Genomic DNA, 10,903 nt, shown 5'->3' with positions numbered 1-10,903 from the left:
AGCTCCAATTTTTCTCTTCTTAACCCTCGCCTTCAGTCCTCGGAAGTGATCAAAACTCCACCTATGCCCTTAGGGTCTTCAGCTTCTAATCCAAGATTTTCTCTTTGGCAAATACCTTGGCCAGACTTGCTAGGTTCCTTCTGGCAGTGTAATTTGTGCCCCTGTGAATCACCAGCAGTCCATAGTATTTATCCATTTTGACAGGTCTTGAGAGGTACCCTGTTATATCTTGGATACCTACCCCAGGAAGCCACATGATTTCTCTATTGTTGATGCTAGATTAACATATAGCAGTATTCAGCAACTCACATGTTGGGGCGGGGGGAGTGAACCAGTGTGGGCAAGATGTGACTAGTATTAGGACCAGGAAGCAAAGGGTTCGAGGATTAGCTGAGAAGAAACGGCTGAACTGCTGGACCATAGAGACAAGATTGTGAAGGGCAGAGCAGTGAGGCCAGAGCTGGGGTAATGAAGTAATTGGTTTCCAATAAGCAGAAAGGACAGGGTTAGGAAGAGTGAGGCTGGGAGGGAGAGACCACAAGGTAGGAGGCTGGGCTATTAGAACCTCGACGGTCAGCTGAGCCTACCTCGCCTCAGACCTGATCCTTGCTTTCTGCCCTCAGCCCTGAGATGCCCACCCCGGAGTCACTACAGCGTCTGTGCTCGTACGTGTGACCTCGGCTGTGCCCCCCTCTTCCGTCCTACTCACTGTTCACCTCAGTGCTTCGAGGGCTGCGAGTGTGACCGTGGCTTCATCTATGACGGGGCACGCTGCGTACGGCAGGAGCGATGTGGCTGTTTCCACCTTGGCCGTTATATCCCGGTGAGCAGGGGCCGCTGGGGGAGAGAATTCAACTCAATTCAACTCATCTCCTAAGCATTTGCATGCTGGACCCTAAGCCAGGCATTGAGGCAGGTACAATGTAGACACTACAGCCCCTGCCCTCAAGGAGTTTATGTTCCAATAAGGGTGGCAATATGTACATAGATGAGTAGATACAAAAGAAATTCCAGATAATCTGTTGGTGGGAAGGGGGAGTGATTAGCAATGGGGGTGGGGTGGGGAAGTTTATCAGGAATGGCAGCACTTGAAACTTGAAGGAAACCAGGGATCTTAAAAAGCAGAGATGAGGAGGAAAAGTATTCCAAGCATCTCAAGTATAAGGAAGGGAGAACATGATTCCCCCTTCCCCCATTCCCAGCTTATCTGATGGGATTACAGGAAGAAAACAAGCATTTATAAATGCCAGCTGTGTGCCAGGCATGGTGGCAAGTGCTTTACAAATATTATCTCATTTGATCCTTACCCCAGTCCTGGGAGGTCGGCACTATTGTTATCCCCACTTTACAATTGAGGAAACTGAGGCCAACAGGTTAAGTGACTTGCCCAGGCTCACATAGGCTAGTAAGTGTGTCTGAGTCTGCATTTCAACTCAGGTCTTCCTGATTCCAGTGCAGGCCCTGCAGTCTAACCACTCTACCACCCACCATTAGGCACAGAATGTAGTTACACATGATGATATTTTAACATGATGTATCTGTGGCTTATGATCTCTATGATGTGAGAACCTCTTGACTGGATGAAGAGGTTGCCTGAGCAAACAAGCCAGTCATACTTTTCAGAGCATTAAGTGTCTGGATGAAGTTCAGCAGTTACACTTTGAGAGCTAAGGAATCCAGGATTTGTGGGAGAGATCCCTGCAGGGAGGAGACTTTCCCCCCTACCCCTACCGGCCATGTCATCAGAGCTACTGGACCAGTAAGAAACAGTGCCTCCAGCCAGGAACAGAAACACATACCCAAGAAGAGATAAGAACATAGAAAATAGTTAGCCAAGGGAGGAAACCCCCTCACAGCACAGAAAAATGCCAGCTATGAACTCAAGAAAGGCGTAGACCCTGGGAGCCTAGCGGAGTAACCTGCCAAGCACAATGTGCTCCAGGAAATCTGCATGAGGACTCTTCAGAGAGAGAAAAGGACTTCCAGGTCATGTGGAGTTACCTTTTGTTCCGTCTGTTCGCTGTATGTTTGCCTCAGTACCGCTGTGCTCTGAGTTTAAGTTCGTTCCTCTCATGGGTGGCAGAACGCACCCTAGGTTTTAGAGAGTTTTGTCACTATTCTCACCACATTGTCTTCGTAAATGCCTTTGCTAAAAGATAAGTCTTTCTACCTGCTGTTTGTTAATGAATGCACACTGGTGGGGGCTCATGAGTTACATCAGTGGGAGCCACTGGAGCTTTAAAAGATGGGTAGGGATTTAATAGACAGAGAGGAGGAGAGGAGCTTACTCTAAGTACAGAGGAGAGCAAGAGCTAAGGCAGAGAGCCCTCAGGACATAGCTTGTGTTCAGTGGGCAGGGAGCTATCCAGTCTGTTCAAAACATAGGGTCATTAGAAGAGAATTAGACTAGAGAGATAAGATGGCACCAGATCATGTCAGGCCTTGAATGACAGTCAATTGACAATCAGTCAAGCAACAAGCATTTATTAAGCACCAACAAAGTGGTGGTCACCCTGCAGCTATGCCGATGGCTCAGAGAGATGGTCATGAGGGCTTGTACTGGGCTGGTAGAATAAGAAGGGAAGAGACAGAAGATATATTGCTTGGAGATGAGCAGAAAGGAAGAGGAAGCATGGAAATCAGTGCAGTGAAAGAGCGCTGGCTTTGGAAGCAGAAGTCCTGAGTTCAAATCCCATCTCCAACTCTTACTACCTGTATGGCCTCGGTCAAGATTCTTTCCCTCTCTAGGCCTCAGTTTCCTCATTTGTACAATGAGGTGGTTGGACTAGGTCATCTCTAAGCTCTCTTCTAGCTCTAGAGCTGTGATTTCATGAGAAATCAAACTAAGGTTGCCATCATGGAAGGAAAGAAACAAACATTTATTAAGCACCTACTGTGTGCCAGGTACCATGCTAAACACTGGTTTGGTCCCAAAACAACCCTGGGAAGCAGGTACCCATTTTACAGTTGAGGAAACTGAGGCAGACATTGGTAAAGTGATTTGCTCAGGATCACACAGCTTGTATATTTCTGAGGCCAGATTTAAACTCATCTTCCTCACTCTAGTGCTGGTGCTCTATCCAATGTGCCATTTAACTGCCCCTAGGGAGTTTAGACAAATAACAGCATCCCAGACATAAAGAAGGAAGCCAGGAGGGGCAAATCAAATTCAATAAACATTTATTAAGCACCTACTATGTACCGTGCTAAATCCTGGGACAAAAAGGTCCTCAAGGGAACTTCCGTTCTCTTACTTTTAGAAAGGAAATATGTTCATTTCAGGATGAAAGACCCCTGAAACAACCGAGTGAAAATTTCCCAAAGCCAAGTGTCACCCGAACTGCGCCTGTACGTGGATTTGGAAAGGCAGCCACAAGATGGTGGATCCCAGGCAGGGCTTGGGCCCAGTCTCAGAGAATGGCTGGTGTTGTGGTTTGAGGAGAACAGAGTTCTCCAAAGGGAATAATGGGAAATAAGGCAGATGGGAGACAGGCAGAGGAGGGGTCGGGGAGGGTGGGGGGGGAGATGTCGGAAACAGAAAGATGGTGTGTCTGGGGCTAGTGCAGTGTCCAGTTGACAGCTGATGAAGTCGCTGCGTAGGTGGAGAGAAGGAATTGGTGGGAGACATATTGTGGAATTAGCATTGACTGGCCATAGAGCGATGGAGAGAGAAATCTAGGACGATTCTGAAGTCATAAACCTAGGCCAGAGGGTGGGACCCAAAATATGTGGGTGGAAAGGTGAGGGGTCAGGGGTTGGGGCACCGAGCACATCAGACCTTAATGTTGCAGGGTTGTCACAGAATCCTAGACTAGGAGAGTAAGATGGCACCAGATCATATCAGGCCTTGAATGACAGGGAGAGAGATTTGAATTTTACTTGGAAAACAATAGATTTTTTTTTGCCATGGAGGAATGACAGGACCAGATCTTTCTGTAAGGAGGATTGCTTATGCAAAAAGTAAGAAAGATGGGCTGAAGAGGGGAGAGTGACCTGGGGTAGACCGGTTAGGAGGCCATCCATCAGTCAGTTATCAAGCACTTAAAGTCCTGGTCACTGGCCCAGTTCCCTCTGGGTCTGAGTATGATGGGCATGTGTCATTACCACACTCATACTTGCATGTACTGATGCAGAGTGAGGTAAGCCGGACTTGTGAGTGCCTTTTTTTTCTTTTGAGGGAAGATTCTTTCAAAGGGAATATGCCACTGGGGCTGGTAAGCGTGCCTCTACAGTCACTCGGGGTCCAGAGTCAGAGATGGGTAGGGAGAATAGAGATTCACCTTCCTGCTTAGAGACCCCAGATTAAAGCTGGAAAGGACCCCTGAGGTCCTCTAGTCCGGGGCCCTCATCCCCCCAAAAGATGAAATACCTTGCCCAAGGTCACAAGGGATGGAGGACAGATTTGAACCCAGAGCCTCTTCAAGTGTGCTATCCTGGCAGAAGCTGAGAAACCTGTGGTTATCGATCCTCAGTCATCTCCTCAAGCAAGTGATGGAGACGTTAGAAGCTGCCCACGGCCGAGCCAGCCTGAAGATCCACCTGGGTGGGCCAAATGAGCTGACATAGGAAAATGCTTTGGAAACCGGAAGCATTCCATCTGCATTAGCTATGGTTATTGTTGTTACGGTCACAAGAGAAGGCCTTGAGAATGTCATCAAGAAGATCTGAATCATTGTAATGATGGCAGCTAGCACTTACAGAGCACCTGCTGTGTGCCAGGCACTGTGCTGAGCTTCACACATCTGATCTCGTTCGATCCTCACAACGATCCTATTATCTACTATTATCCCCATTTTTCAGGTGAGGAAACTGAGGCAGACAGCGCTTGCGTGATTTTGTCCAAGGTCACACAGCTAGAGAGATTTGAACTCAGGTCTCCCTGACTCCACTTCCAGCTCTCTCTCCACTGCGCCACCTAGCGGCCAAGAAAAGCAACACTCAGAGTGGCACTCTAATTTCTCGGTTTATGTACAATTTTTTTTTATTTTTGTAAATAGTCTTTTTTCCAATTACATGTAAAGATGTTTTTCAACATTCATTTTTAATGATATTTTGAGCTCCAAATTTTTCTCCTTCCTTCCTTTCCCAAGACAGTAAGCAATCTGATATAAGTTATGCCTGTGCAATCATTATATACAATTTTTTAAAAAAAGTTTATTGATCTTTTTTTCACCTTCATTTCTGAATCCATCCCATCCTCCTCCACCCAATGAGTTATCCTGTATAACAAAGAATTTTCTTCAGAGAGGAAAAAAATAATCCAGTAATAATTTTTTTCATTTTTTGAAGGTTAGATTTTTTTAATTTTTACAGTACTCCTTGCTGTCTACCAACATATCAACCCAGTCCAATAAGGTGACATTCCACACCTACTGTCCTGTACCTGCGAAATGCAGGGAGGTACATTTTCCAACAGAGCCCAAACATCTCGCTCTCTTAAATTACAAAGCATTCGGTCTTAGCCTTTATTTACTACTGTTCTTTCCATTTACACTGTGCTAGTCTCCTTCTACACTGTTTCCCTGGTTCTGTTTCCTTCTCTCCGCCAGGCTCCTGTGAATCCTTCCTATCCATCCTTAAGGCATAGTAAGATTCCATTACATTCATGTGCCCATTTTGTCAGTCATTCCTCAGTTGGTGGGATCACCCCTAATTTTTATCCACTCCCTGCTCCCTGGCAAAGGTGGCTGGCACACGTGTGTGCAGGCAAACGGGTGCTTTTACGTTCTACGTACATTAAGGCAGTTAATAAGAAAAAAGACACCCCACACACACACCCTAAAAGAGGAATTGAGGGGTGTAGTGGAACAAACCCCAGCTCTGGAGTCAGAAGACCTGGGTTCAAATCCCACCTTTGTTGTCTACCATATGTATGACTTTGGACAAGTCACTTCCCCTCTCTGGGCCTCAGTTTCCTCATCTGTAAAATGAGGTCTCTATGGTCGCTTCCAGCTCAAAAGCCATGCTCCTATGGGAAAAAAAAAATCCAGAGCCTTGGGGAAGTCAAAAGAAGCATCATATTAACAGGCTGGAAGTGTGAAGAGGCAATGGGCAAGGTGGGTCAGTGTCATGAGGTCAGAGAGGCTGAGGGTGCTGGAATTCTCTGGAGCCCCTGCTCTCTGGATGGCAAAGATCTGGAAGCCACGGGGCTGACAAAGACATTTCTGATGCCTTGGGGCGACGTGGTTCTAGGAACAAGGTCTGAAGGAAGGGAGATGTGCACCATAGCTCCAGCCATGCAAACGAATGAGACAAAACAAAGCTGTGGGTGACTTAAAATGCCCCGTTGTGTCCCAGAGAGGACATGGAGAGGTGGGAGACGAAGGGTGTGGAACGGCCTGTCAGCACTGGCCGCTCCTCTGTTCTTTGTCCCCAGGGAGGGCTCCTTAGATGGGGAAAGATGGAAAGTAACCCTGAGGTAAAAACAAATGCTATCAAAACAACTTTTTGTTTTTTTAAGAAAAAGGAAAGACAATTAATTTGCCAATTAAGAAGTGACCTGGGCGAGAAGTTTCAGGAGGGTGATGAGGGTAGAAACCAGATTGTGCTGGGCCTGAAGAGAAAGTGGGGAGTGGGGAAGTGGAGGCCCCAGGCTGCTTTTCCCAAATGAGTCAGGATGCATTGGCCTTCCAATGTAGCAAAGGGAGGCTTGTTGGGGGCATGTTTTAGCAAAGAAGCGGAGCAAGGGAGATGCTGAAGGCACTGGTGAAGGAACGACTTCCTTCAAGGAGATTTGAATCATTGTAATAATGGCAGCTAGCACTTACAGAGCACATGCTGTGTGCCGGGCACTGTGCTGAGCTTCACACGTCTGATCTCATTCAATCCTCACAATGATCCTGAGAAGGAAGTGCAACTATTATCCCCATTTTTCAGGTGAGGAAACTGAGGCAAACAGAGCTTAAGTGACTTTGTCCAACGGTCACACAGCTAGAGAGATTTGAACTCAGGTCTTCCTGACTGCACTTCCAGCTCTCTCCACTGCGCCACCTAGCAGCCAAGAAAAGCAACACGCAAGAATGGCGATAAGGTCCCAGAAGGCGCAGGAAATTAAGGATGCAGGCAATCACCATAGCTGCTTATTATTTCATAGGACTTTTTGGGGGGAGGGGAAATTGAGAATTTTTTTATGCATCTACCATATATGCCAAGCATTGTGCTTTACAAATATTACCTAATTTAATCATCACAACGATTCTGAGAGGTAGGTGCTACTACTGTCCCCATTTTACAGTTGAGGAAACTGAGGCAAAAGTTGTGACTTGTGGGGGGGGACCCACAGTGTGGACTCATAGGCTTGATGCCAGATTTGACCTGTTCCTGAACTGAAGCAGGTATTACAGCCTCAGCTACCCTGGGCAGCAGGTATTACAGGCCAATGCTTCACTTCTAAGGCTTACAAACACCTTCCTCAAATTACAGGGATGGTCGTCCATTTTGCAGATGAGGTAATCAAGGATTTGAGTAGAAAAATTCACTTATTGCCTGTGTAACCTTGATAAAATAACTTAATTTCCAGAGGCCTCATTTTGCTCATCTGTAAAATGGACTAGATTTATGAACCCTACCCGTCCAAGTCTCTGTATGACTTAACCTTAGGAAAGTAGACTAAATCTCCAAGTGCAGGTCTCTTAAGACAAGGGTTGAGACACTGAAGAAAGAGGAGGAGCCAGTTTGAAATAGTTACCCTGGGGAATGAGTGAGTGGATTATTGGAGAGGGAGGGTCAGGTCTGACCAGGTGCCCTCCCCTCAGGTGGGGGAGTCTCTGGTCCTCCCAGGCTGCCGGGAACGCTGCATCTGCCAGTCAGGGGGTCGCCTAAGGTGCCAACCATTCCGATGTCCCCAAGGCTTGGGCTGCATCCTAGACCAAGGTGTGCGCCTCTGCAGGGGACCTCTGGGCAAGGGCAGTGCCACCTGTCGCCTGGTGCCTGGAGGTCTCTTCACCACCTTCGATGGCTTCCAAGGCAGAGTCCCCATCCTTGCTGCCCCAGGCGCCTACGAGCTGGCAGTCCTGGGTGGGGCCGACTCCCGGAATCCTGCCTGGTTCCGTGTGGTCACAGAATACCCCCCCTGCTCAGCCTGTCCAGCTCCACAAGCACGGGTCGTCATTCGCTTCCTGGATGGCTGTGTGGCTGTGGGGCCCAACAGGGAGGTCTGGGTAAGTCGCTGACCCCTTGATAAGTTACCCATCTCAAAGACCCTTATGGATCACATCCACACCTTCAAACGACCTTATACTGACCTCCTCCAGACAAGAATGGCTAGGAGGACCCAGCCTGGGTTCTTGCCCTAAAGAGTCTTCTCTCCTACAATCTAGGCAACTTCTCATTCTTCTTCCCCAGTCCCCAACCTCCAGGAACACCCGTATCCCGGCCCCCCTCCTCACCCAGTCCTCCTGACTTCCTTTTCTCCTCTTAAGGTGAATGGGCATAGGGCCCAGCTCCCAGCGCAGGTCTGTGAAGGGGTCACAGCCCGATGGGCTAGGGCAGGAAAGGTCCTTGTGGAGAGACCACCTCTTCTCCGGGTGCTGGTGGGGCCAAAAGGTGCAGTGGTACTGAGGGCTGCCGGAGCTCTAGGTGGGCAGCTGCAAGCTGCCTGTGGTGACTTCAATGGGAACGCCCATGATGACCTGCGACTCAGGGGTGGGCTTCCTGCTACTAGCCTGGAGGACGTCTTCCGATCCTGTCGAGCTCAAGACTTCAGTACCTGGTAAGGACCTTTAGCCCTGACCCTTTTCAGGACCTCAACCCAATAATCCCTCTACCAGGGAATTAAAATCCCTTGTCTGTGACCCCAAGGGTCCATTGTCCGAGGCAGCTCTGGGCCTCCCATGTAGTCCCTCCCCAGGGCCCAGGCAAACAGAATCCTGGACAATTTAGCCCCCAAAAGCCAGGGGAGCTTCCAGTCCCCTAACCCCAGCCTCTATCTCTTGCCCACAGCATAAAGAAGGCACACTCTCCTGTCTACAATGAAGATTATTTTTCCACTTGATAATAATGTAGCCACTCTGGTCTGTGGTTACCCCCCACTCCCACAAAGGCCTGGCACCTCTGACCAGGGCACTGTCTGTCTCTGCTGAAGTCGTCAATAAATGGATTTTGGCAAATGACCTGAAACATTTGTGGCCTCGGAACACTCCCCCTCCCCCATTCTACTCTTTCCTCCTCCCCTATTACTCCCTTCTTCACAGACTCCTCTCTCCTTGGAAAGTCGGGGCCCCCCAGCCCTTGAGCCCTTGGGGACTCAGTACTACACGGCCCCTTACGTCCAGATTTGCAGAAGTGACCCAACATCTACACCCTGCCTGCCTCTATACCTCCCAAAGAGACCCAGGCTTCTGTCTCCCCTCTCCCCTCATGCTTTCTCAGGGACCCAATCTCCCTAAGTCTCCGCTCCATCAGAGCCCTGAGGGTCCAGCCTCCTAGCCTTCAGGCACCTAAGCACCAGTCACTGAATCCCAAACGTTCAGGTGTGCAAAGGACCTTCCTTGATCCAAGAGAATCCCTTCTGTGGCATTCCAGAATAATGGTCAGCCAACCTTTACTGGAAAGCCTCCAGAGAGAGGGAACCCACTACTTCCTCAGACCGTGTATTCCACTTTGGGATAGATTCTCCTGGGTTAGCTCTTCCCTCTGGAGCCAAGCAGAGCAGCCCTAAGCTCACTTCCAAGTGAGTGCCCTTTAAATACTTGGGACACCATCCCGTCTCCTCCCAACCCCGCTAAACGTCCCTTTTTCCCGGCCTCCTGCCCCTCCGCAACCCCACGTGCAGTCGTTCAGCCCCGCCCCGGCCCTGCTGGGGCTCAGCCCAGCGGCCAGGCTCTCTCTGCCCCGGGTGGTCAAGGACACACGTGGAGGGAAGGGAACACCCCCCCATTGTGACGTCAGTGGCCCCGGCAACCAGTCGGTGGCGGGAGATCCGGAAGGCTGGCCGAAGGAACTGTCTGCCCTTTCTGCTGGGACTGGCAGGCCTGGCCTGGACTAGAAGCCTCAGGGCCGGATCCCTGATCCCCGGGTGAGTGAGAAGCCAGCTCGGGCGTCCGGGGGAAGGAAGGAGATGCCTGGAGGTTCGCATAGCGTTTTCCTCCTTACGCTGGGAGGGAGGGAGGGAGGGAGTGCGAGCGCCCTCGTCCCCGTTTTCCAGATGAAGAAACTGAGGCCCAGAGAAGTGACGTGACTCGCCAGCGAAGTGTCCGAGGCGGGATTCGGGGCTGCCGGGCCTGCGCTTGCCGCCCCACGCTAGGCCATGAGCCGCCACAGCCGGCTGCAGAAGCAGGTGCTGAGCCTGTACCGCGAGCTGCTGCGCGCCGCGCGGGGGAAGCCGGGCGCCGAGGCGCGGGTCCGAGCCGAGTTCCGGGAGCAGGCGGGCCTGCAGCGGACCGACGTGCTGCGCATCGAGTACCTGTACCGGCGCGGCCGGCGCCAGCTGGAGCAGCTGCGGGACAGCCACACCACGGGCATGGGCGTCTTCGTCCCCGGAGCGTCCCCGCGGCCGCCGAACCGGGACCCGGACCCAGACCCAGACCCGGGGCTGCAGCCAAAGCCTGGGGCCGGACCCAAGGAGCGCTGAGAGGTGCCCGGCCCTGGCCCCCCGAAGCCTGGGCCCCCACGGACCTCGTCAGTGCACGCCCACCGAGCTGGGCACACTCTCCCTCCCCCACCTTCCAGGCTCCCGCGGCAGACTGCCCTGGACCCGGGGGAAAGGAAGAGAAGAAGCCACAGAAAACCCCCGGCCCCCTCTACCTGCACCCCAAGTCCCAGAGTTTGACCCAGATCCTTCCAGGCCATCCTCGTACCTCCAGAGCCCTCCAATCTGCTCTGAGGGTCCTCAGGGAGGGCCTTGGGCCTGATTCTGGGGTAACTGTTCTCCTCCCCCCAATAAAATGGGCCCTCTTTGCTGAGA

At 50.8% G+C, this 10,903-nt stretch overlaps 1 protein-coding gene across 1 annotated transcript; it reads left to right on the top strand.

Annotated features, from left to right (window-relative positions):
* The first annotated feature begins 9,777 nt into the window (after positions 1 to 9,777).
* On the top strand, positions 9,778 to 10,903 carry SDHAF1 (succinate dehydrogenase complex assembly factor 1). Its single transcript, XM_020977904.2, has 2 exons — positions 9,778 to 10,015; positions 10,145 to 10,903. The coding sequence occupies exon 2, from the start codon at positions 10,247 to 10,249 to the stop codon at positions 10,568 to 10,570; it is 324 nt and encodes a 107-aa protein (XP_020833563.1). The 5' UTR covers positions 9,778 to 10,015; positions 10,145 to 10,246; the 3' UTR covers positions 10,571 to 10,903.

Source organism: Phascolarctos cinereus, unplaced genomic scaffold, assembly GCF_003287225.1.
Source record: "Phascolarctos cinereus isolate Bilbo 61053 unplaced genomic scaffold, phaCin_HiC Scaffold_726;HRSCAF=1367, whole genome shotgun sequence".
Lineage (NCBI taxonomy): Eukaryota > Metazoa > Chordata > Mammalia > Diprotodontia > Phascolarctidae > Phascolarctos > Phascolarctos cinereus.
Note: the sequence above shows the minus strand (reverse complement) of the source record. Positions and strands in the feature narration are given on the sequence as shown.